Source organism: Biomphalaria glabrata, chromosome 13 (assembly GCF_947242115.1).
Source record: "Biomphalaria glabrata chromosome 13, xgBioGlab47.1, whole genome shotgun sequence".
Lineage (NCBI taxonomy): Eukaryota > Metazoa > Mollusca > Gastropoda > Planorbidae > Biomphalaria > Biomphalaria glabrata.
The window spans coordinates 25,847,989-25,874,464 of record NC_074723.1 but is presented as its reverse complement, the minus strand read 5'-3'; the positions used below and the strand labels follow the sequence as shown (position 1 = coordinate 25,874,464).

General features: G+C 36.0%; 1 protein-coding gene and 1 long non-coding RNA gene across 4 annotated transcripts in view; one reads left to right on the top strand and one right to left on the bottom strand.

The window, feature by feature from the left end:
- Positions 1 to 277: 277 nt before the first annotated feature.
- Positions 278 to 1,125, bottom strand: LOC129922250 (uncharacterized). The gene is made up of 2 exons (XR_008774187.1): positions 902 to 1,125; positions 278 to 311 (listed from the first exon to the last, which is right to left on the bottom strand). It is a non-coding gene; the product is annotated as an uncharacterized LOC129922250 (long non-coding RNA).
- A 6,889-nt stretch (positions 1,126 to 8,014) lies between these two features.
- Positions 8,015 to 26,476, top strand: part of LOC106066227 (protein brambleberry-like) — a 38,546-nt gene continuing 20,084 nt past the window's right edge. The window contains exons 1-4 of one of the 3 annotated variants that reach the window (XM_056008212.1): positions 8,015 to 8,526; positions 15,161 to 15,289; positions 15,391 to 15,576; positions 22,652 to 22,874. In XM_056008212.1, coding sequence (XP_055864187.1) covers positions 8,182 to 8,526; positions 15,161 to 15,289; positions 15,391 to 15,576; positions 22,652 to 22,874 — 883 coding nt within the window. In that variant the 5' untranslated portion in view covers positions 8,015 to 8,181. The remainder of the gene's footprint in view (positions 8,527 to 15,160; positions 15,290 to 15,390; positions 15,577 to 22,651; positions 22,875 to 26,476) is intronic. The other 2 variants (XM_056008211.1, XM_056008210.1) reach the window with 2 other exon arrangements.

The following is a 26,476-nucleotide window of genomic DNA, read 5'->3' as shown; positions in this document are numbered from 1 at the left end:
AGTAACACAGCAGTAACAATAGCAGGCCGTCCCAGGTACAGGAATAAAAATATAAGTAGACGACAGACCACAACGATCTTCAGCTGTCACACAGACAGATATGGTACTGACCAGTGGTCAACTGTACACTGAACTGTCTTTAAAACAGCGTGGCATCACTTTTTATACACAAAAAGCGGAAGTACAAATAATAAGTTTGGCACTAGCCTATAAAAATAAAATATATATGTGGTGGGTTTGGCACAGAAGACAACTAAATGATGAAGGCAACTCGTAGGACGATTCGAAACTGTTTATTATATACTAAAGACCTGCCAAAGGCAAACATAAAACATAATAACAAATGAGCATTAACTAAAAATAATGAATAAGCCTAAATGGTTAGACCAAGTTGTACACACAACATCAAAGTCTAAATACTAAATCTTAACAAAAAACGAAAAGAAAATCATATAGTGTAAACCAACCATCTCTTATACAAACACAAGAGAGATATGGAACACCCGAATTATAATAAAAATAAAAGACAATGTAGTTCTCTAAAAATAAATCAACTAGTTGTTCTACATAAAACTAACATACATTGTTTAAAGAGTTTCGCGCTTTACTTTTCTTACAAAAAACTACAACAATTAAATAGAACAAATCTATACACTCACAAATACAATGTTTCTTAAAAGCTAGTATGTAAACACTTGTTGTAAAAATACATTTACAAGATCAACAGTTGACATTCTATATAGAATACTACAGGTACGCATTTCAATAAATGAATTCATCTACATGCTGGCTTCTAAAAATAAGAATAGTCCAACATGAACAAAAACCGCGGTAGTGATATTCTATATAAACTACTAATTAAAATTACAATCTACAATATGAATAAGTAAAATGTGATTACCTGCAGCCATACGTGAACACATGGTGTAGAACCAAGCACAAAAGGGAGTGGAGACAACTTAGGTCCAGTAACATACGGACATTACAGCGATAAGAGATGCCGGTCGAATGGACAGTGCCCACGTTGGTCTGCCTTGTCATGCGCGGACACAAGGTGCCATCTAGGGTGAAGGGTCACGTGGATATCGAGGTGGCCGGTGTTTTCTAAAAAGATATCCACTCCACTACATATAAAAATATAGCTCTGGGAGCGCAAGCTCACATAAGGTTTTCTTTTCAGCTCCCCAGGATGTTCCTGCTAGGTGTTTTATTATGTTTAATCTTTGTGATGCCTTTTCTTTTAAATCTGCCATAAAGTGTTTTAGAGACAGTCTTTGGTCTAGTTTTACACCAAGATATGTTGGATTTTCTTCTTTATTTATTGGCTGAGAGTCTATTTTTAGGATGTAGTTTCTTTTTGCTGTTTTGTGGCTGTGGCCAAAGATTGAATAAACCGACTTTTCTTTGTTTATTTCCATTTTCCATAATTTTGAATATGTGGAGATAGTTGTGAGGGCTCTATTTAGTTTGGATCTAGTCAGCACTGAATATTTCTCTGTAGTCCAAATGAAAAGGTCGTCTGCATAAAGTGCCTTATTGACCGAAATGAGGTCCGGGAGGTCATTCATGAAGATTAGAAAGAGAGTGCAGCTAAGGGCTGAACCTTGTGGTAGTCCTTCTTCCAAACTTTTTTTTACTAGAGATGGCACCTTCGAATCGGGTTTGGATGGTTCTGTTTTTTAAAAATGCCCTGATCCAGCAGTACATTTTTTCATGGATGCCCATTTTTTTTCATCTTCAAAAATAGACCTTTTCTCCACACTCTATCATAGGCTTGCTGCAAATCTATAAATACTGCTGTAGTGTGCATGTTTTTATGAAACCCTTCTACTGTGTCTGTGACAAGTCAAAAAGCTTGCTGTCAGAGTCACTCATATTTATCACAGCATTAATCATTATTTACTATTATTTATTTATTTTATTTTAATTATTTCCCCATCCTATCTCCAATTTCTTCACCCGCCCCGCCCTTTCCTCTCCAGGCTAGACTTAGTCGACCACCTTGGGACAACTAGACCAAGGCTTTCACTTATCCCCCTTGACCGGGGTAAAGATAAAAACACAGTCTCTTTGATGTCTGACGGTCGCAGTTGACACCACCTTGGGTGGAATGCGAGTCAATCTTTCTTCCCCCCCCCCTCCCACATCTCTCTTTGATCAAAGAAATTACTCGAGTCAACACACCTCTTGACGCTCCAAGGTGCGACTCCCATCTCAAGTCTAATTCACCCACGTGTAAGATAATTCTTGGCCTAGGACATTTCCTGTTTCCGCCAATATTTTCCAGGCCTATATATAAGGTAGATTAAATCAAGCCAGACCCTCTTATTTCTCTATCGCTGTCAATCGAGTCTGGACTATATCATTTATTCTCACTCCTAGAGGAATACCTGGTGGTAAGCCGAACTTAATCACAAGTTCCACTTAATTACTTTGTGCCTATTTCTCACTGGATACTATCATGTGTATTTTATTATTTCATTTGTATTTAATTAGTGCATTGTGTATTTCTCACTGTCGTAAGTAGAAAACATAAACTTGGCATATGTATTTATTTATGTGTTGAATTATTTTATTAATGCTACGTTGCTCAATTGATCGTTGATGCAACCATGTATATATTTGTACATCATATTTTATTTATCTCGGCTGACCGCCTTGATAATCCTACTAGCGCACTAATACTGCGCTTAGAAAAGAGATATGAATTATCTCCCCTTTACTCATTTTACTCTAATGAGAGTTGCGCCCCTTGAATGGACACCCTCTCCATTCAAGCGCGCTCCATTGTTCTCGGCCGACGGTCGTGTGTAATCAAACCGTCATGGTCGCTGACCACCGCCCACCCCCATCCGTTTTTCTCTCCCAGCTTGTGTTGATTAATTTGAGATTATTGTTTCCCCTTATATGTACATTTTTATATTATTATTTCCCCTTTTAGGTACATTTCTATATTGCTACTATCTGCCATCTATTTTCCAAATCCCATTTGTCATCATCTCCCCCTTGTGCTCTAAAGCAGTTTCACCAATCTGACGAATGCACCTCAGTCAAGGGCATCGATTAGATGCATGAGAGACATGTCCTAACTTGTCTTTATTTATCCGCAGCCTCCCTCAGGTGTCTGCCTATTTGCTATCGAGAATCACCTATTGCCTTTGTGCTACTCAGCACTGCACTTGCCTATTTATCGGATCACTCACCTGCCTATTCATTTGGCATTGTCTGCCTAGTCAATTTCCTAACTGCTATTGAGTATCATCTCCCGCCTACGTGGATCTACTCAACTCTACTACTTGGCGCTATCGGCCTTGCCCGCCTAGTCGACAAACCACCTGTCAACTTATTAGGTGCGACGTCCCTATAGACCCAGATCTGTGTGAGACGTCATAGCTACGCCAAACCCCTGCAACCCACTGAACCTATCCTGTTATCTACGCTTCCCCCGGCAGATCAGCTCTGCCCGCAGTAACCTTTTGCCCACGGTAGCCGGCCACCTGCCCTACTGTGCCCACTACAGATATCAGAACTTTGGATTGAGACTCCACAAGAACTGAATCACCGGTGTCCCTCTACCCGTTAGAGAGCCACCTCCAGCTGCAGAACCTCAAGCCAGGACACAGCCAGCTGCGACCCAAGCAGAACAACCAGCTAAGTTCAGAAGACAAAGTGACATACTCTCTTATTAAGTGCAAGAGTGATGATCAAAATTAGTATCAATTAGAGATAGATGCAAACCCTCCCCCTTTTTATTCTTTTATGTAAATATTTATGTTAATAAATATTCTTCATTCTTAACTTTGTATCTTTCTTTCATTGCTTGTCTCGTTGCGTGCCTGCTCCCGATTTATATGCTGACGGGTTGGTGTGTGATAGCTTTAAAAATAATCATCCCCTAGACATTAAACGCGCCAAACACACGTCACTTTCCCCAACCTGTCACATTGTCCTGGATAAAACGAAAGAGGTGGTCTTCTGTTCTACTTGCTTTCCTTAATCCAGCTTGTGCATTGTGGAGTGAGCAAGTACTTTCTAGCCATCAATAAAGTCGGTTATTGATCATTTTTTCTGCCATTTTGCCAATGTTGGATGTTAGAGATATTGTTCTATAACTTTTTGGGTCTCCAGGTGGTTTATTTTTCTTTAAAATGGGTATTATGTTTGCGGTTCTCCATTCCTGTGGTATGTCTCCAGTTTTCCATGTATGGTTGATAAAGTTAAGTATACAGTTTTGGGCCTGTGGTCCTAGTCCCCGAATCATTTCATTTGTTATTTTATCGGTCCAGTGGATTTTCTTGACTTGAGTTTTTTTAGGGCAGTATTGAGCTCATGTAGAGTGAAGGGAGTGTCAAACATATGACAGTTGACTGTTGGAGCTTTTTCTTCTTTCTTTAAGATATTACTGAAGGCCTGGTCCAGTTGTTTTCTTGGCTTTGACTTGTTAATGCTGGCAAAATATTTATTGAAGGTTTCAGCCTTTTTAAGGTTTTCTGTTATTATGTCGTCAATGCCTTTTATAGATTGGGGGTTTGTTATTTGTTTCTTTCCTGCTAGCCGGTGCAGAAGGGTCCAGGCCTTTCGACCATCCTTGTTTAGATCTAGTTGTTCGCATGTTGTGGTCCACTTTTTCTTTTTTTCTGTTTTAATTTTGTATCTTATAAGCCCTGTCAATTTGTTGTACGTTGTCTTGTTCTCTCTAGTAGGTTTTTTTTCTATAGTCTTCCTGTCCATGTTTCTTTCTTTTACTAATTTATCTAATTCAGGTGTCCAAAAAGGTTTGTATTTCTTAACTTGGCCTCGAGGGATGTGTTTTTTTTTTGCTGCTTGTAAGATGTTGGAGACTATAGTTGTGTAGGTTGAATTGACGTCTGTCTCAATTATGCTTGATAGTCTTGTGTCTGTTTCTTGTGCAAAAGCTGCCCAGTTAACTTTTTTATAGTTCCATCTAGTTGTTTTGCTGGATTGGTATCTACCTGGCGTTCCAATATTGAGGAGTATAGGCCTGTGGTCACTACCTATGTCTTCAAGTACTGTTATTTTAGAAGAGTCGGTAATGTCTGTAGAGATAAAAGTTAGGTCAGGTCTGCTAGTTGTGTTGTGTGCTCTGTGGAGGAAAGTTGGAAGTGAAGTTTTGTTTTGCAGAAGTTGTAGGTTAGAGGCATTTGTTACATCCTCTATTTCTTTGCCACGCTTGTTGTAGTGTGGGTAGCCTAGGGAAGGTGTGTGTGCATTGAAGTCGCCAGCTATTATTGTCCTTGTGTAGTGTGGTAGTTGTATGTCTATTTCTGCTGTTGATGATGGTGGGCAATAGTAGTTTTTGGTGGTGTACTTTGTTCCTCCTCTCCAAAGAAGTATTTCCTGCGTGTCGATGTCTGTATTTTTCTGTATTTGTTTTACTGTGGCTTGTGTATCGTTTCTTATGAGGGTCATAATTCCCTGGCATTTGGTGCAAAGCCTGTGATGTTTATTTTTTTCTTGGGCAGTAGTGTTTCTTGCAATAGCGCTATGTGTATATCATGCTTCTTGAGTATGTGTTGGAGTTCTGTTGTATTGTTTTGTATGCCTAAGATGTTGAGTTGCAAAAGTTTTAGGTGTTTGATGCTAGTCTGTTTTTTATTTCCAGTAGCTGACTTATCACAGGCAGTCCTGGAAGAAACTGCCATGCGCAGACCTTTTACGAGGCGACGTCTGAGCTCGTATAGATTTTTCGTTAAATTCCTTGGCATTGAGTGTAGGCTGGGTGTTTCCTCAGGCTTTTTTTTTAATATATAAATATATAGTCCCCGCATTTTAAGGGAGTTTTCGGTCTTGGCAATTTTCTCTAGTACTGACATAAAAGGAAACATCTAGGTCTGAAGACTGTAACCGGAATATCCATGGGACAAGGTAGGGTTGGCCAATGGTCCATTCTCCGCCATCCATAGAGCTCTCCAAAGGGAACTTTTCTGCAGTAGAAAGCTTAAAGTGGACTGTGCCCTGGGTATGCCCTGTGGAATCGTCACATCCTGGATCCAGGCCCTTTCACGATATCACATTCACCAGATCCAGAAAAAAAAACACTTCATGATGGCTTTATATCTAGTATTAGAATGTAGTGAGACAAGGACCTTCGTCTGGTGTAGTGCAATCCAGACCTCCGTCAAAAAGCACCTAGAGGGGGGGGGGGAGGTCCACTATTATTCACTTGGTGAAATGCAAGTGGAAAGGCAGTGGGGGTTATTTATTTCTCTTGGTCATTTCCAAGCCCCGATACCCACACGGGGGAGTATCGCCACAGAGTGGAGGTTTGGAGTCAGAGTTTTCCTTCTCCTAGATGGGTTGCGTTATTTAGGCTGACGTGCCCCATCAACACGAAGCTAAACTGGTTTTGAGGCGCCAGTGTTCCGCCTTTCATCCCTTCTCCTGTCAGTTTGTAAGAACAGGTTCCGCCGGATTTTTGAGAAAATCACACGTGAAGGCCAGGAGCTGGATTTGACTGTCAGAGGCATTTAGAGACGCAAGCCATGGAAGCATTTCTTGGAAAGTGGGTGCTTATCCCCACTTTCACCTCCGGCATTGACAGTCCTTTGGAACCCGATTCGTTCGTTACTCAATATCTTTGGAAATCTTTCCAGGCATCTTTATAATACCAAATACTATTTCTATGTAAGCTCTTAAGATGACATAAACTTCAGCAGCACGAGGTTTCTGTAAATCCCGTTAAGTGTGTGACTTTGTGGCTGGATTTAGCTCTGAGAATGTCAAATGGTAGCACAACGAATAACGTGAGGCAAGAAAATAATTAGAAAAGTAAAACTGCAGTAAAACGCCGAGGCTCACGGCTCACGGCCATTACATCGGGCATAGGATTCAAAAGGAGCTTATGAACATTATGGCATCAGAAGTAGCCTAAAAGGAAACATACTTGATAAAATCAAACTTGCAAAATATTTTCCCGTCATTCTTGACTGCACACCTGATGCTAGCCACAAAGAGCCTTATATTGAGTTTTTTGGACGTATCCTGATGTTGACAACTTAACAGGAAAGGGTTTGTCAAGGCTCTTCTTGCTGCGCTGGTGAACGTTGGTCAGGACATCGCCGATTGTCGTGTCCAGGATACAAATACAATGGTTTAAACTTGAAGGGAAAGCACCAAGGAGTCCAAGCGCACATTATTCGCATCAACAATCGATCTTTTGCGCTCTTCTTGCGGCAACTTTAAGGCAAAATCTTTCATGAAGTACATTATGTAATGTAGTCAAACGGCCAATAGTACAGTACATACGTAAGGTATTATGTTTTGTAGCAAAAATAAGACCTACAGCATTAGAGGCGGACGAGACATTAGCGTGATGTGATGTGGTATGGATATATAGCATACACTTACGGCTTAGGGCCCCGCATATGATAACCGCCCAGGGCCCCGAGCACTGCTAAGGCCCCGTCTGCCGATTTCTCCAGAGTAATCTGTCGAAGTCAGACAGCCATCAACAAATACAAGGCAGGACTATCACAGTAGGTCTACACAGGTAAGTATTTTTTTTTTCCATAAATTGTGAGAAGTCACCTTCCAGGAGCTTCTTGTAAATCAGGAGGCCACGGAAAATATGTTATAAGTTATAAAATGGTTTTATTTTAATCATTTACACCTAGGATCAGAGTGGGTTCTATGACAGTTCGTGGCTCACTGCGGTCGCATAGGTTGCAGTGACCTAAGGCCGGCTCTGCAAAGTAGCGGCGTATGCCACACGTGGGTCGACTAGCATTTAATATTTAATGTAAAAACACATTTACTCAGAGAAAGTAATGATTCATAATTCAATGGCAATTAAAAGTAACATCTGTTTAGCGCAAAAAAAAAATTTCATTGCAATAAATCTTAAAAAAAAAAGAACTATTTTATCGTGGTCTAAATTATTTTGTCTAACCATGGAACTAACATTTATACATATGTACGTTAATGGGTGTTTCCCATTTCTAGTTGGCAGCACTTAATGATGCCAAAATTATTTTTGATAAAAAATCTGGATTTGTTTTTGGCCAGGCAGTGACAACAAGTAATGTCGCGAAAAATAATTTGTGACGCTCACTCTCACATTCAATGATTACCGCCTATAATATATATATATACATATATAGTATAGACTTTAGACAGTTTAGATGGAGACTATATATATTTACTTTATAATCTAGATCTAAAATGAATAGTTGTCATTCTAGATCTAGATATAAATCTTTATACTCATCATGTGTAACTTTATTTATAATTTCCATCTGCACATCATCAGATGCGGTCTTTGAGTGGTTTTTCGATAATCATAATGATAATCAACTAATAAATCAAGATACTGTTGATTATAATAACAATATGAATATTAATGAAAAAAATCGTGCGTCAAAAGAAAAAGACAGCGACATTGGCGACAAAGACATCAATATCGAGCATGCTAATATTCGATTTGAAATTCTATCATCAGAAGAGAAATTTGTAAACAGTGCACTTTCACTAACTGATTTGTCACCTCTTGATGCTTGTTATAACATTGTAAGTATTCTAAGTAGATCAAGATCTAGATCTAGAGCAGGCATGTCAAACTCATCATACTAGGTGTATGGGCCGCATAAAAACTTACTTACTTAGTATGACCTGAGTTGAGGGGCCGCAGCCAAAAATCAGTTGCAAAACAGCCTACTAGTTTTATGTAAATTAGAAACAATACAATAGAATACAATAATTAATGTCATACCGGTCCCTTAGTTAGCTAAATTTGTAGTAACATTTGGTAATTAAAAGTTAATATGATTACGCATTATTCTTTTATTAATGTCAGGATGAAGTTTGTTTTCCACTAACACTGATGACTGATGACAAATTTTGATGACATAATCTCGAACAGTGAGGTGTTTTGTAGCTTTCATTATGGAAAAGAACTGCTCACAGAGATAAGTGCTTGCAAACAGCAAGTATTCTGGCTGCAAACTTCCGCAATTCAACGTACCGTTCAGGGTAAATAACTGTAAAATTTTGGCACAGCCAATTCTATATACTTGGATTTCAACAAAGAATCTGACTGCTATTCTATCAGCTCTAGTTGCACTTTACCAGCAGCAATTTCAGAATCAAATGAGAATGGAGATAAAACAATGAAAATTCTTGCTCGTACGGCACGAAGTCACGAAAACGGTCATTGAAAGCATCTACTAACGATTCCAGGTCTAAGGCATATTTACCAAATGTTGTAGCCATGTTTAATCTTTTTAGTTCCTGACACGTTGAGAAGTGAACAAGATTTCCTCTTCATATTTGGTTTATCCACAGTCGTAATGTTGCTTGTAAGCACTTCACATGAATACACGCAGTTGTAACAATTTTGTCTTTACTTTGAAGTTTTAAATTCAAGTCTTACAGGTGACCAGTGAGATCAACTGCCTATGCCAAATCCCGAACCCATTAGTCAGTTTGGAAATGTTCAATAGGCTCACGTTTCATGTTCAGAAGCAATACAATTTCCTCACGCAGTGCAAAAAATCTCTTCAATACTTTATGACAGTAGAGCCAGCAGACTTCTGTGTAGTAGGGAACACAATCAAATTCGTGTACAATGTCACCCAGAAACATTGAAAATTAGCAATGATTTAAACTACGGGCAAGAATAAAACTGAGAGCGACTGAAACCGGTCTTATGACATGTTGGAGCTGTAATTGCTGTGCGCAGAATGTTTCTTGGTGAATGATGCACTGAAAATGAGCAAATTTAAATTTAGCATCAGTCTGTCTTATTTTTGCAAGTATCTTTGCATCAAAACCATTTCATTTTATGGTTGGTGGGCCATCCGTTGTTAAATTAGCTAGCTTTACCAAAGATCACCTCCTCTAATTTCTCAAAACCATCCTCGCTTGTTGTGGTGTTATGCATAGAACAGAGCTCAAGTAGCTCCTTGTGTATCTCAAAATTCCTGTCACAGCTCCTTATGAATATAACCAACTTTGTTACACCTGTTACATCAGTTGACTCATGGAGCGCCAAGGAAAATAATTCAAATTCTTTAAATGTTCACACAATCTGACTGACATGTCATTTAATTCTATCTGCCATGCTATTTCTATGAATGCTTTCACATTTTCTGGACAAATTACTTCGGCTTTAAAGACACACATCTTCATAAAACCACATTCACTAAATGATTTGCTATGGCTTAAGTTTGACAAAATGAAGCTTGCTTTCACTGCAGACTCACTCTCGTTGTTCAGTTTAACAAACACTATTTTTCAATTCAAGTAGCTTGTCATCTCTTATTTTCCAGCGTAACAGTTTAACATTAATTTGATTATATTTTAGGTGGCTAAGCGGGCCACATGCAAGGTGGTCGCGGGCTGCTTGCGGCCCCTGAACGCCGTGTTTGACTTGCCTGATCTAGAGTCTAAACTCTAGTATAGATCTAGACTAATTCTAGACTATATTCTAGACTCTACGACTCTAGTAATGTCAATTGTTGTATAGCTATATTATAGTATGGATCAGTATTTGGTAGCTAGAGATCTAGATCTAGAATCTAGATTGCTAGAAATATATAGAATATAGATCTACTTAATATAGTCTGTAAAACGTTTGTAAAATGTTATACACGTTTCGGATGTTCCTTCAGAGTTGAAGATAGTTTACTTCCTAGTCCAAACCTCCCGCAGGACAACGGGGGATGGGAGCGGGCAGGGTTTGAACCCTCGACCGTCGATAAATCCGAACGACAGTCCAGCGCGCAAACCGCACGACCAGGCAGCCATCCTAGTCTAGACTATATATATATATATATCTATTTATAGATCTATGGTAGATTCTTATAACTGAACAACGACTTTTGGGAACTAGGTCAAATTTTTATATTATTTTTTTATTTGGTGAAGGTTTAACTAAGAAAAAAACTGAAAGCATATATATTCTTATTCTTTAACTAAAGGACAATAAAAATAGCTGTGTTCCTTTGTATTACCACCCATAGTCAAGATTTTTATTTTAAAATAAATTGGGTCACTTCATGCTCCTATTTTGAACACAGTTTTTGGGCTTTCTCCTTTAGTTGAACAGTGAGCACTGTTGTTGAACACCACTAGATGTAATTGCTAATAAATTATATCTATTACTTAAAAATTATTTAGATTGTATTAAAAGAAGTAGATTCACTTTTGCAATATGTATTTATAGTCTATTTCCTCATATACTCTCTCTTTCTCTCTCTCTCTCTCTCTCTCTCTCTCTCTCTCTCTCTCTCTCCTCTCTCTCTCTCTCTCTCTCTCTCTCTCTCTCTCTCTCTCTATATATATATATATATATATATATATATATATATATATATATAATATAGTTTATTTATTTAAATACCTTATAAGCTATGTGTAGAAACAGACAGACATAAATTTATATAGATTATAGAGCTATAAATTAATTATTTTAATTTAATAAAAATGATATTTTCAACTAGGCTACTTGTATTTTCTCTGTCTTTCTTTTAATTCCCATCCAAGGACCCTCTTCTTGTTTTCATTATTTGGATACACATGTTCGTTTTGTGACACCTTAACATCCCCTCCCTCCTATAGAGATACTTATAATTCTTTTCATGACTCTTTCCCCCTTCCCTCCACTGCCTGTTGGATAGTTTGTGACACTCCACGCTTAGTGTATACCTCTCCTCACCGCCAGCTTATCTGGCATGATCACCTGCAGTGGGCATGGTCTCTGGCTTCAAATTAGCAGCTGCATTTTTTCTTTCATTCATAAATTATATATTCTAGATATCTCGATCTAGGTCATGTTTATTCATTGAAAAAATCATAGATTTATTAATCCCAATAATATTTCTTATTACGATTTTGCTGTGTTCAAAAAGGAGAATGAGCTGAATTCATTATTATTTGGACACCCCCTTTTTAAATTTTATTTAACAGCTAATGGTATAAATGTGATTGGAATGTCTTTCTAAAGATGTTTAGAAGCTTATTTTGATATGCCCATCAGCCTACGATCAAACAGGCTCATAATATAGCCCTCATCCCTTATATGGGTATGAATTGCCGGGGGAGGTTAAAACAACAGCTTTACATACATGGTTACCAAGAATCTAAAAAACTGCCATCTGCTTTGGAAAAAACGGAACAAAATTACTGGAACTTATCTAAAATTGGACATATGCGCAGTCCCGAAACGTCATTTTTAGCTCCAAACATAAAAACAAATGAATTACAAACAAAAAAAGCGACCCGTTCAAGGGAGGAGAATTCGATGGAGTGTTCAAAATACAAGAACCTAAATGCTCTTTGATAATTCCATCTCCTTTGACTTTCTAAGATCTGGATCCTCAACCACATCAATAATATGACTGATTTTTTTCTTTTCTCTCTTTTTCGCTTCTTCCTTTTTTAAAATCTTTTTCAATATTTTGTGTTCTTTGTGTTCAGCATTTTTTCACTATTCGGCAATATTCGGCTCCGGTCGATATTTTGTGTTCTACTATCTGATAGTAAAAATTACAGCATATTTCTATTAAAGCGAAACTCCGATGGTTTTGACAATTTTTGATATAATATGTCATTAGATTTACAGATAATGAATATATAATTTTTTTTTTTCTTTGCAATAATAACTTAGTAATTGATGTTTTTCCGACGTAATTTTCCTGCGCATCCAAAACAGACTTTCACCGGGTTTATATGTGACGTCACAAATGTGTTTTAATCTATTGACTTATTGTATAACAGGAGACCATATAGCAAAGTTTACATTCTCGTAAAAGAAATATATCTTGGTCTATGCAGTTAGATTTAGGATCTTGTAAGCAAAGAAAAAATGCGTATTGTAGATTTACATGCTTGACTAACCACGGCAGTCTGTATTTTCTTGCCAGATCACTCAACACACAACAAACACTATTGCTTGGTTGTCTTGTCATGTCCGACAACACGTAGTCTCGACTAGCCTTACACTGACCAGTTTGTTCGAATCAGTCAGACACACGATCTATTTAGGCCTACTTCTTGGGACAGAGAGAGGCTTAGATGAAAATGTTACTCTTTTTGTCGAGTTGATTATCCTAATGCTTTTAGATCCATCTATACATATATATAACTGTATCATAGCTCTGGACTAGGCTGTCACTAAGTTTAACAGCTACTGTAAGAATGAAGCGATACGATTGGTCAAATCTATTTTCTCTTTCAGTATTGTTGATGGAAGTGACGTGTGAACTAGCTTAAAACAAAATCTCATAGAACCCCGTTTTTTTGAGATGTCAAGAATTTACTAGCTGATTTATTAAATATAAATGTTTCTAAGCATTTAAATAAAAAATGGTAAAATGTTTACTATTACAACTTTTTACACAGAATTTAAATATGTCAATAACTCAAATTTGAAAAACCATCAGAGTTTCCCTTTAATATTGTTAGGCGCCTCCGCGTTAAGTCTTTTCCAGATACGCCAAACGGAGGTAACACTTAAATATTGAAATAACACAGGCGAAAGACAAACAATATAAAGGTAGTTGACGCTGATAAACGATGTCGAACAAGAAGTTTAATACTTAATGAAGGAAATCGTCGAATGTCGTCAAACTAAATCGCCACATCAATAAAAATATACCAATATTCATAAAGTGGACAAGATTCAATAATGTCAGTTCTGAAATACATTAACGTTTTTGTTTCAAATAAAAGAATTTGTTTTTAAACTATAAACTTTGACTTTGCACCAAATCTCTTTTAGTACAAAGACAAGGCTTGTTAATCTAAATAGAAATAAAACTTAACATTATATATTCACATTATTATAACGTAGAAGCGATGTGACTTGTCTGGCACATTTTAAAAACTTGTCTTGACCTTTGAGTGGTCTAGTAAACATGTAATATTCCTTAACTACGTCACACTGATAATCTGTCTGGATGTGCGGGTATATCTCCAGAGATAGAGATATGAGCAACCCCACCTCCTTTTCTTTGTTTAGTCCATAACATTGAGTTTACAGATAGGCAGCTGACCACATTAAGCCAGATGTCAACGTGTTGACACTGTCTAGATGAGAGAACTGAGTTTGTTTACTTGGAGAAGAACTTTATTAGGGGGCTGGATTACAAGCTATACCTCTATAAGGTTAACCTGGTATGAGTTTGTTTATTATGAGATAGGTTGTCAATCAAGGGTCTGGACCACAAGCCACACCTTTTACACTGTTGACCGGGTAATAAAGTTTGTTTACATTGAGTTAAGTCTCAATTAGGGGGCAAACATCTATGCTGTTACCAAGATTGCTAACTTGGACATAAATGTCAATTAGGAGGTTGGACATAAAACACACCTACAAGAGTGATTTCTTGCAACCCTAAAACCAAGAGTATATTATTAATAATTATTATATTTAATAGCTTAGTAAGCTAGGAACTTATTTTAATGTAGATACAAATAGAAATGATATATTTAATAGCTATAGTAAGCTAGAAACTTATTTTAATGTAGATTCAAATAGAAATGATCTGTGTATATTAGCATAGTAGACACTGACCAGGGGTATCTTTAAAGGGAGGGCTCAACAGACTTAACACCCCCAACTTCTTATTTGTTTAATTCATGACAATGTATTGATAGACATTGACATTGACCATTCTTAAGCCAGAATGGATTAACGCAAATTGTTAAGACATATTGACACTGTCTAGAGGTCACTAAATGATGACACTTAGTTTGTTTACTTGGAGAGAAATGTCATTTAGGGCGCTGAACACACGTTCATTGCACAATAAAATAAAACAAAGACGTGCGTGTGTGTATTTTTTTTCCTTGTATTAAATCCTTTAGAAAGAAAGCTAATTTCATTGTTTAAGATTTTAATAATTTCCGGATATTTCCAGGACTTTTTTGTTTATTTTTCAATTTTAGGAGATTTTCAGGAGCTCCTGGTAAAGCGGGAAATCTGTTATAAGTTATACAATGGTTTAATTTAATAATTTATACACCTAGAATTAGCGTGGGTCCTATGAAAGTGCAGGGCCCGCTGCGGTCACCTAAGGCCGGCCCTGCAAAAAAGTGGCCTATGCTACGCTGCTGGTCGACTAGTTTTTATATTTTGCTTGTTAAAGTTTTCTCTTACATGATCACTAATTTTTTTTTTTTTTACTTTAAATTACCCTAGATAATTTATAATTTAAAGAAAAAATGTGGAGACCTAACTGAAGAGGAATTGGGAAAGCTTTCAGTACAGCTGCTAAACTGTCAGTTAGAGGTTGAAGAAAGGCCTGTTTTTCCATGTACCAGTTCTATGGTAAGAAATTTTTAAACAAAATTATTTTATTTTATTTACAATATTAATATAAACTAAATTTCAAAATACACTTAACTAATTAAATTTTTTTAAACATCCAGAGTTTAGCTGATTGTACAAAATCTATGGATGGAACAAGCTGGAATAGTTATCAAATAGTTGGAAATAGAGCTCGAGCAATGTGTTATGCTACTCAGCAAGTTCAGTTTCGTAGACTTACTGAACTAACAGTCAGCCAACTGGTTTCTGCAACAATGGATCAAATAAAATCATTAAATGATTTAAAGGTACAGGTACTTAACATATATATAATAAAGAAAATTAAATTAAGTTAAATATCTGTATGTATGTATCTATCTATATTGTTGTAACTGTATTGGCGGAGCAATAAGGTTAATGTGTGTGCAACCTACTGACACACGTGACTCAGGCAAATGACACATCAATGGCTTTCAATGGACAAGAGACAGTACTACTAGTACAAGGAAATATGACCCGTGTTATAGGATATGATCAAAAGCCTTTGGGAGAACCAGAGACAGAGTTTTAAGGAGTTGCATTTCAGCACAGCGAGGAGACCTAAGACTCTTAGTCGGCCGTGAAGCCAGTGTGAGTGGAGTGAGTCCTTGAGTGAATGAGTCCAGGATGAGATAGAAAGACAGTAGAGTTTAGTATGGCAGTACGGTGATGTACATTGTAGTCAATTTCTGTGTTTCCAATTGTGTTGTATTTTGGATGTTATTTATTGACTCATTAAAGTACCACATTATTTTCGAACTCTTTTCAAGTTCTTGAGTCAGATCTGTTGTGTTGAGCATTGGTTACAGAAGTGCTGATTAGGAGAGATAATTGTAACAAGATATTACCACTAGATTGCAGATATCTATTATCTATGTATTGTGGACAAAATTATTTCATTTTTCACATTGCCTAAATGATGATATATAAATTGTACATTACCTACTAGGCACTTGTTAAAGTGAAAAAGAGGACCATACACTTGTTACCTCTAAAGAAATAATTTATTCTACAGATTATCTAGGTTTTTGTGCAGATCAACTAGGAAATCATTATTGTGTGGAAATTGTTTCATTCCTAAATTTATCAAAATAATGTGCAAATTATCCTATTGATTTTTACATTACCTACTAAGCACTTGAAAATAAGATTTATGGTGGTGTTATTTAAATATTTATTAACCACTGTCAAAAAACGTAAACTCAAACTCTTTGGCCACATCACAAGGTCCTCAGGGCTTGCAAAGACTTTTCTTCAGGGAACAGTACCAGGAAGAAGAAGAGGAAGACAGAGAAAGTGATGGGAACACAACATCAAAGAATGGGCAGGCCTGTCAGTGAATAAATTTCTATCTAAAGTAAAGGAAAGAGAGGAATGGATAAAGATGGTTGACAGTTCTTGTGTGATGCCCCAACAGTTCAACAGATTAAGGGATTGGTAAAGGTGATAACATTTTTAGTACTGCACATCAGACAAAAGTTATCAGACTTTGATATACCTAGATAAGGTTGTACATTTTTGCTAACCAATCTAATTGAGATGAGCTTCAATTGGCAACAGAATAGGAAGGACTAATCCTTTCATAGTGCTCTAGCAAGAAACTGGGCCATCTGATGTAATGCCTCATTACCGCCATACAGATCGAGTGACCGTCCAGACACATCCCCCCTTAACTCTCTTAGTTGGGGACACTCATGCAAAATATGCTACACTGTTTCCACTGTCACTTAGCAGTCTAGCTGCATCTAAATTTAACTTTTCCCTAAAGTAACCTTATTAATTAGCTCCACCTTTTTTTCTAGATTATTCAAAGACAGAAGAACTCTGATGTGTGGGTTTGCCTGAGAATTATGCAATTGGTATTAGCGGGTTTTAAGCGTCAGTTGTAGAGATGATTTCATAGAGAAAGGTTGTAGACTAAGAGTTGTCAGATGGGACTCAAAGATGCAAGTTTCATAAATTTCAGTTGTAATATTAATATATTTGTTTTAATTTATTTGTTAACGAGCTTGGAAGAAGATATTCATTTGATATAGTTTTATTTTTACATTTTGTATATTGTGAGTAATTCCTATTTCCTGAATTAAAGTTTTGTATCTAAAGTGAAGGTTCTTCGTTATTTGAATCTCTAAGAATATTTAGATCTAGAGATAATATCTATATATAAGAATCTCCAGCTTCACAGGAACATCTTGAGACATTGATACCTCATCAAGAGCAACTTGTCACATATATGACACCATTTAAAGATCTTGTGACACCTGGCACTTCCGGCAAAGATAATTTAAGATTATCAAAGATCATTTGAGATCCTGCAGAAAATCGTTTCATTCTTCTGCAATTTATAACGTTCTTCAAGTTGGAATCAGTGATCTACTGTGTCATAAGGTCAGTTTTTACATCATTTTATCGATTTCTTATCTAAAGTCTAGATCTAAGATCGAGTCAATCATTTTGATTCTCTAGATTTTTTTAAAGATTATTGGCACAGTAGATAAGACCAGTATTACTTAACTGGCATTCATCAGTAGAAACATTTCTACTACATAGTAAAAGTTTGGTCATATGACACGACATTACTAGATCTACAAGAGAATATTATTCGTTACTACAATTTATTATCTCCAGTTGCACTCGTTTGCCTGACATGGCATATCATCATAATATTTCTTCTTTGTTTGCTTGACATGGCACAACTAGTCTACATTATACCTCTACAAATCGAGTAGTACTTCTACTGTAAAATAAAGTTTGTTTGCCTGATACTGCATAACTACACAATATTTATAGATTTACAGCTCCAGTAGTAGCTTTAATTTATTTTTAAGTTTTGGTCGTATGGCACATGACACAGCATCTTCATAAATAGTACAACATTTTTTGTACTTCAATTCAAGCTCATCTATTCATCAATCAAAAGAACATTGTAACATGTATTCAAGAATAGAACTATTGAAAGAGATTGCGACTTTAGCACAAAAACTCATTATTCCTTCACATAAATGACGTAGATGGTGTCACAATAAATTAGCTGAGAGAGAAAAAGAGGAAGAAAACAAAAATGAAAAAGAAGAAAAAAATGACAGGAACAAAGAGAAATGGAAGAAAAAAGACTACAGGAACAAAGAAAAATGGAAGCAAAGAGACGACAGGAAGAAAGAGAAATGGCAGAAACCAGAATCGCATTGGAAGAAAGAAGAATGAAAGAAAAAAGAAATGAAATAGAATAAAAAAGACAACAGAAAGAAAGAGAAATAGAACGAGAAAGATGAAAGCTACAAAAGAAAAGAACACAAATAGATGCAATTTCACATATAAAAGATTATGAAGAAAGAATGAGACTATGGGAAGTTATTGAGTATTTTCACACATCAAGGTTAACGAGAATTGAAGCAGAAGAAAATTTAGATGAATTTTTAAATGAAAACATAAAGTCACAATATGTGAAAGATGAATGTAACAAGATACAAGAAGCAACGAAAGAAGATACAAATAATAAACAAGAAAATACAACTGAGACAAATGAATTCATAAATAAAAGAAGACAATGCAATGTCACAGACCAGCGGTTCTCAACCTTTTTAGTGCCGTGACACCATATACAATTCCTCACTAGGCAGCGACCCCCAACAGTATTTTTTTTTTTTTGGATAATAGGTAAATGAAAATTTGCTAATGTTTTAAAGTCGTTATCGTAATGTATTTATCTGATTTATGAGGCATGTATTTTCATTGTTAGAATTTGAAAATAGCAAAAGCTTTATGCAATTGCAATTAGTGTAAAATAAATGTGTTTTTTAATTAAAATGCTAACAAAATGTTTGTCTTTATGACTTGCATTTATTAAGTTTTCTATTGCGTGTTCACCATATCCATGTGCATATTTGTGTGACAATTTTATAATTATGTCGAAACATGGAGGATGATATTAAATAATGCAAACTACATTGCTACAAATGTGTAAATACACCAACGTTAGTGCGAAGGTTGAATTCTTGTGGGAGTCTTTGTAATAGTACAATATGTGTCATCTTCAGCATCAAGTCTACTTCTCTATTTAAATGACTAACAGGCTGAAAAACCCTGCTTCGCAAAGATATAAGCCTACTGTTAGAAATGGACGAAGAAGGCACAACACAATCTCAAAATGCGATATGGTTGCAAACACAATATCTAGAATTGTGTAACTGACATTGAAAAGCAATCATTTTTAGCTGCATCACTTTTGATGACCTCAGTAAACTCTTCTTGAGATGTCTCCAGAACATCTTCTACTTTGACTTTTAGAAAGTGTTAACAGGATGTCATACAGATTTGCACTCTTTTGCAAATGTTCTTTCCATAAATTACCATTGTAGTCGGTCTGTCAGATTCAATGTCTATTTTCCTCATAGAAAGCAGATAAAGTTGGCAAGATATGTTTTAATTTCATCCAGTTTTATTTGAAGTTTCAATCGGATGAACTGATATTTCCAAACAAATCGAGGCACAATGTATTTGATACTTACATTGAAACATCTAATTATTCAGGTTGGCTATTTTCTTTATTTTTGCTTTCTAGTAAAAAAAAAAGAAACAACTTCTCAAATATTAAAATAACAAAAAACTTTTTAGAGCTTTGCCTCTCGAATACTAAGTCTCATCAGTGTGAAATAGCAGAACATGTTGAACTCATCAAACTCAGTACAAAGTTGTAACTAACAATGGAAAAAACATGTCTACCTTTAAACAATGATGTTACACTCACTAACTCAAAGTTTATTCTTTATCCTCTGATAAAATATCTCTCTTCCTCAATATGTCAATCTCACTTTATTTTATTAAATAAAAGTTCAACAGCGTTTCATTATTGTCAAAATAAATATCAATATGAGTAATGTCCATTTGTTTTGTTCTTACAAATGAAAATGTATATAAACTATGGTAGAAATATGCTTGTTATAAAGGACAAAAAAAAATGTTAATGATAAATGGACTAAAAACAAAAATTTTCGATGGTCTTGAGCGACCCCTGACAAATGGTCATTCGATCCCCCAAAGGGGTCACAACCCACAAGCTGAGAACCCCTGTCATAGACAAAATGTCGAAAGAATCAAATGAACATATGACTGAATTACAAGAATTGAATAATGCAGAATTCATAAATGAACAAAAGAATGATACTACATTAACAAGAATGTACCAAAAGGCTCAATCGAACATGAATTCAGACCTAAACTCAAGCAAAAGAACATTGTAAAATGTATTCAAGAATAGTGATAGCATTAGGAGTCATAGAGTCATTCTGTTGTGTCCGGTTATATGGTGGGACATATCTTTTCTTGAAATTTTAGTGAGAGCATATCCATTTGTGTTAATTCTACCCTCCATCATTTTCTTTATTTCTTCCAGGAAGAGGAATTTTCAATTGAATAAGCTTATGATGAATGAAGATAAGACAGAAATAATCAAGATTGGCACTAGAAACAACATGACAAAAGAAGAAAGTTTAGAACCCTATCTTTCAAGAACTGCTAGGTTCCTTTTGTCCACATAGTTCACAATCCTGGAGTTTTCTTTGACTCTTTTGACCCACACATAAGTCAACTCTGCAGCTGCCAGATCCGACTGTATTTGACAATATAGTCAACAAAAAAGTGTGGCATTTATACATTTATACTCTCCTGCCTTGACTACTGCAATGCATGCTAGCAGGTATATCAGTCAACAATATCAATATGCTGCAGCGATTTCATTATAATGCTGCACCAATAGTGCTATGAAACTAGACATGATTCTGCTACAGTTCTTCTGCATACACTCCATTTGCATTCCTGTGAATGCAAGAATCGACTACAAGGTGGCCACACTTTGTCATCAGTGTTTTTTTATCCTAAACAATATTTTTTTGTCATTCAAAGAGTCTTGTTGCATTAAAGTGTATTAGGTTTGTCAGAAAGATAATTATAACTACAAACAGTGGTATCATTTCCATGTTTCTCTTAAAATATGGACACAAACATTGATGATTTGTCTTCATATTTAACCATTTTAGTTGTATTTTCAATGTGCTTGCTTTTTTGTATTACTGTATTTTCACGCTTATAACCTGTGGGCTATACAAGTAGAAAACACCTAACTGTGGGAGATGAGTGAACAGAAAAATATAGAGGTGCAGATCTTAGAGAGGAAGTGGAGATGGATTGGTCACACCCTTAGAAAAGATAACAACAGAAGTAGACAGGCCTTAGAGTGGAACCCCCAGGGAACAAGACACAGAGGAAAACCAAAAAGAACATGGCGACGCAGTATACTAGATGAAGCCAAGAGGACAGGAGAGAGCTGGGAAGCCATTAAAAAAAAACTAGCAAGAGACCGTGGAGAGTGGTTTGTTTTAACTGAGGCCCTATGTTCCATGAGGTATGCAAAGGAAAGATGATGATAAGACACGTTTTTACAAACAAATGGCAGCTATGCGTGGTATACAATGGTGTGGGGGTTTACAAATTTATTTTACTCATTAACATAGCATAATGGAAACCATGGACATACCAGTGGGTCTTTATAACTCCTATAGTTTGCTGTGTGGTTGTGAAAGTACATTGGAAAGCTTTATGAACATCTCAAAAAAACAAATAGTACTGATGTGGCAGAGAATCTTTAATATACCAGTAATCAGTAGTGACAAGTAAGTAAGCAACTAAACTAATTTGCCCTTACTGGTAATGTTAAAATGTATAGACTCAATGTATGCAATACATCCGCAATCAATTGCTTGTCTCACTAATGTCAATGTCCTTGCTATAGATAGTGAAGCTATTCAAAACTTGTATCATATTCAGTCTTTCAATAAGTGCAGCATGTTGGCAGCAGCATTTGGTCATAAATTGACTCTTCACATATGGGGTATATAAAGGTGCGGTTTGTTTGATTTTGTTTTTATGTAATGTAATTAGTGCAAGGGCCATAAGGGCCATATGCTTATGTGGTTATATATGTGAAAATACAGTATATGCAAAATAAATGCATTTTAAATGATTATGTCTGGGACACTACAACTGCTGTGCATGATTGCTATCTCTAAATGTTGATTTACTAATACTGATTTCTAGCCTTTTTTAAATTTCTATATCTTATGTTGAAACATAACTGCATACATATCTTAAAATATATATGATCAATTTAGAATTTGTGAAGTTTTAGAATTAAAGAAGTAAATGCTATTCTGTTGTGAAATATATATGCTTCAAGTAGTTTTACAAAGCATTTATAAAATATAATTAAATTGCTGTTCTATATTTTTTAAAATTATTCTGTTGATAGTGAAAAATATGAACTATTTTTTTGTATTATTTTGTACAAAGTTAGGACAAGAACAACTTCATTCAATAACAGCTGAAACAGTTCGTAAATTATATGAAAGTCACCAGGATTTACTTACAACACAAATTGCGCTCAAAGAAGCTCATGAGGATGTATTTAAACATATAGCTGCAAATGTGAAAGAGATTTTACAAGAAAAAGCTTTGATTGCATCTGGAAATAGAGAACTAGTTGGAATGACTGAAATTATCAAAAGAAAACTAGGTAATGCAAAAATGTTTTTTATTGATAATAATGTCTTTTTTTGCTGTTAGCATAATGCTGGACATTTATAGGATTCTAGACTCATGGTATTTTATTATAATGGTGTTTATGTATTCAACAATGACAAGAATGGTGTTTATGTATTAAACAGGCACGACATGGCCTAAATTGTGCCGATGTGCCTAAAATAAAAATAAAATAAAATCTTATATTAAACAATGACAAGAATGGATACTACATCATCCTTCTTTAAACTTTAATTTCGCAAATGTAATAAGCAACTTAGTTACAGTGAGCTTCATCTGTTTTGTGCTTCTTTGTTAAATCTGTAAACTTCTACAATGTTGATCAAATTTTAAAAATGCTATATCTACTTTATGTACCTAGGTCAGTCGGCACTTGCCGTTCCTTTGTATACTGATGTGTGGGCGACATTGTTTTGACCACAGGTAAAGCCCAGGTATTCATCTCATTTCCATGAGGTGATCCATTGTCGCTTAGCGACTGAAGGAGGCCATAGCTAGGTCAACTAGTTTTTTCTGTTAAATATATTTGCCATTAAATAGGGTTGACAGACAACTGGTCCAATAGCAATTTAATTCTAAGAAATGTTTTACCCATTTCATTCTTCAATAATTACCAAACAATAGTGTTGCCTAGGTGTTTTTTTAGCGGCCCCCTAAAGGGGAAAAGATGCTATTAGTTTTGCGCGGTTTGTCTGGCCGTTGTCCCGTTCAGATCTCGTAAACTAGAAAAGATATTTAGACCATTCAAAGTTCTGATGCAACGGGTACTTTTTTCTTTTCTGAAAGCGAAAAATCTAATTTTTAAAAATCAAATATGTAAGCAGTTTTTTCATTAAAAAAAACATTTTTACAACTATTCACTATTAATAGTAACAAACCCAGGAGGCTATTTAGTAAGGGAGAGTACTATTTACCATATTTTTAACACATTTTTGCAAATTTTTTTTACAATTGTATCACTAAGTTAAGTAAGTTCTGTCATATTAACTACTACATTTACAAGAAAAAATCTGTTAGTATGTTTTGAGACAAACATCTATAAAAAAGCTAACAAGATCCTCGAAATAAAGAATCACCCTTTGTGTCAGGATTTTGTGATTTTACCATCACAAAAGAGATACAAGACAAACAGACACAAACACTCTTTTGTTCCCCTGGCGATCAAATCATTAAATAAGAACAATCTGGTATAAACTTTGTCACATGTAAATTATGAGTGAGTCTGGTGTGAATGTACACTTTGGTTTCTTATAGTTATAATGTTTTTAGTTTGGTGTAATGCACAAATCGTAAGATAAATTTCCATACGGACATTAAAGATTATTATTATTATTATTATAAAAATGGAACATAATTTTAAAAAACAATTAATAAGTAGGTTTTCATATTATCGCTGCACTGCAACTATGAAACTCTTAACTAAAGGAATTTTTTTTTTTTTACTGACATGTTTTTTTCATGAGGCTTTGAATAAGAGATTGACCCTTTACAAAACAATTAGATAATCATTATAAGACATCAGTTAGGCCAGGTTCACATCTAACTTCACTTTCACCTATCCCTTGGTCTGCTGGGCCGTTGGGGCACCATACAAGATCTGTCAACCATCTTTCTTCACTCTTCTCTGTCATTTGCCTTTGATAGAATTTCATTCTGATATTGTTCCTGAAAATATTGAAACCTGCCTTTTTACCTGCCTGGTTAGACTACTTCAGGGGACGATTTTGAGTTTGTGTTTCCACACAAACTGTCTTTGTAACCTTGTTTTGGTTGAGTATATTCTTTAAAAAAAAGTGTTTTTTTTAATAGTCTTTTGTTATTCTTCATTTGGGTCAAACTTTAGTTGTTTTTCTTGATGAGGTTGGTTAAAGTTTGATTTCGTGTGTTCATTTAATTAATAACACTAATTTGGCTTAACTAATCTATTTCTTGTGAATTCATATGTATTTTCATGATAAAATAAACAATGTCAAGGATACTAAATTAAACTATCAATTTTACCAAGTAATTAAAAAAAAGTTAAGCTATAATTTGAACTTTTTAAATTTTTAATAAATTTATGCATTATTCTATAAGTCTTAAAATGCACACTCATATTCGAGTATTTTTAAAATAGCATTTTAAGAGAACTCCACCATAGGATGGTCCCAAGCCCGGCTGAGAAAGGAAGAGGGTTGGGCATAGGGCTAGCTACCCTACTGTAAAAAAAAAGACTAGCTAATAAATTACCAAATAACAAATCAACAGAATTCATAGACCTGGAAGAAGATGGACCTCCCGCTGGAAGGCTCATGACGCATGTCGTTGAAAGCCAGAGTCATCTGGAAGCAGACAGGCAGAAGACCATCATCTCTACCAGGACCACCACCACCATCAGTACATGCAACATCCAGACCATGTATGAGACTGGGAAGACATTGCAAATGGCAGCTGAGATGAAAAGGTACAACCTCACCATCTTAGTATTCAGCGAGTCAAGATGGACTTGTTACAGGCTGAAAAGACTGACTTTGAGTGAGCTACTTTTATACTCAGGGCATTAGCAACAGGCTACACACACTCAGAGAGTAGTCCTGATGTTGTCTAAGCAGGCATTTCTTGGATGGAAAGCGCATGTACCACGGATAATAACAGCCTCATTCCAAACAGTGAAGAAGAGGATTAACTTAGACATTGTCCAATGCTACGACCCAACAAATGACACTGAAGAGGAGGAGGAGGATAAATTTTACAACAGTCTGACCAACATCATACGTAGCTGACCTAAGAAGATTATCCTTATCATAAAGGACAACTTCATTGCTAAGGTTGGCAATGACAACAGAGGATATGAGGAGATCATGGGAAAGCATGGACCAGGTGAGATGAATGAAAATGGAGAGAGATTTACAGACGTGTGCCACGAGCAACTTAGTGATTGGAGGAACTGTCTTCCCACACAAATGAATATACAAGGTAACATGGATTCACCAGACTTATCAATATTCATCTAATGACCTTCAAATGGAGACAATCAATGCCTTTAAGCCCAGTGCCATTTTTGCATATACTGATGGGTCGGCATCGATAGACTTTGGAAGAGCAGGCTCTTTGGACCATGTGATAGTGTTTGCAGTTGATGCAGAGGCCATGCCAGTCATTGACTCTCAACTCGGCGAGGGACATTTGAGGGCAACACAGATCGTTGTGGTCGTTGACTTAAAACTGTACTACAGGCTTTGCAAAGCCCTGGACAAAGGCCCCCCAATATTGACACTGTCATCATGGCTTCACACCACATAAAGCAATGCAATGCGTAACGAGTCACATATGAGTGACTGGCAACACTATTGCAGACTCCTTGGCCCACCAGGGAGGGCAAACACCACCTACCAAACAGGCTGTGAGTTTTCATCATACTCTGGCTATAATCCAAAAATAGAAATGGAGAAGTGGTTTGAGTGCTTGGACAAGTCCTAAAAAGCCTGTGAAGTCTGGGAGTGCATGAGGCGCCTTTACCGCACTTCCCTATGGTGGAGGCTGTCCAGGCTTGAGCAAGCTATTATAGCACAGTGCAAGACAGGCCACTGTCCTGTT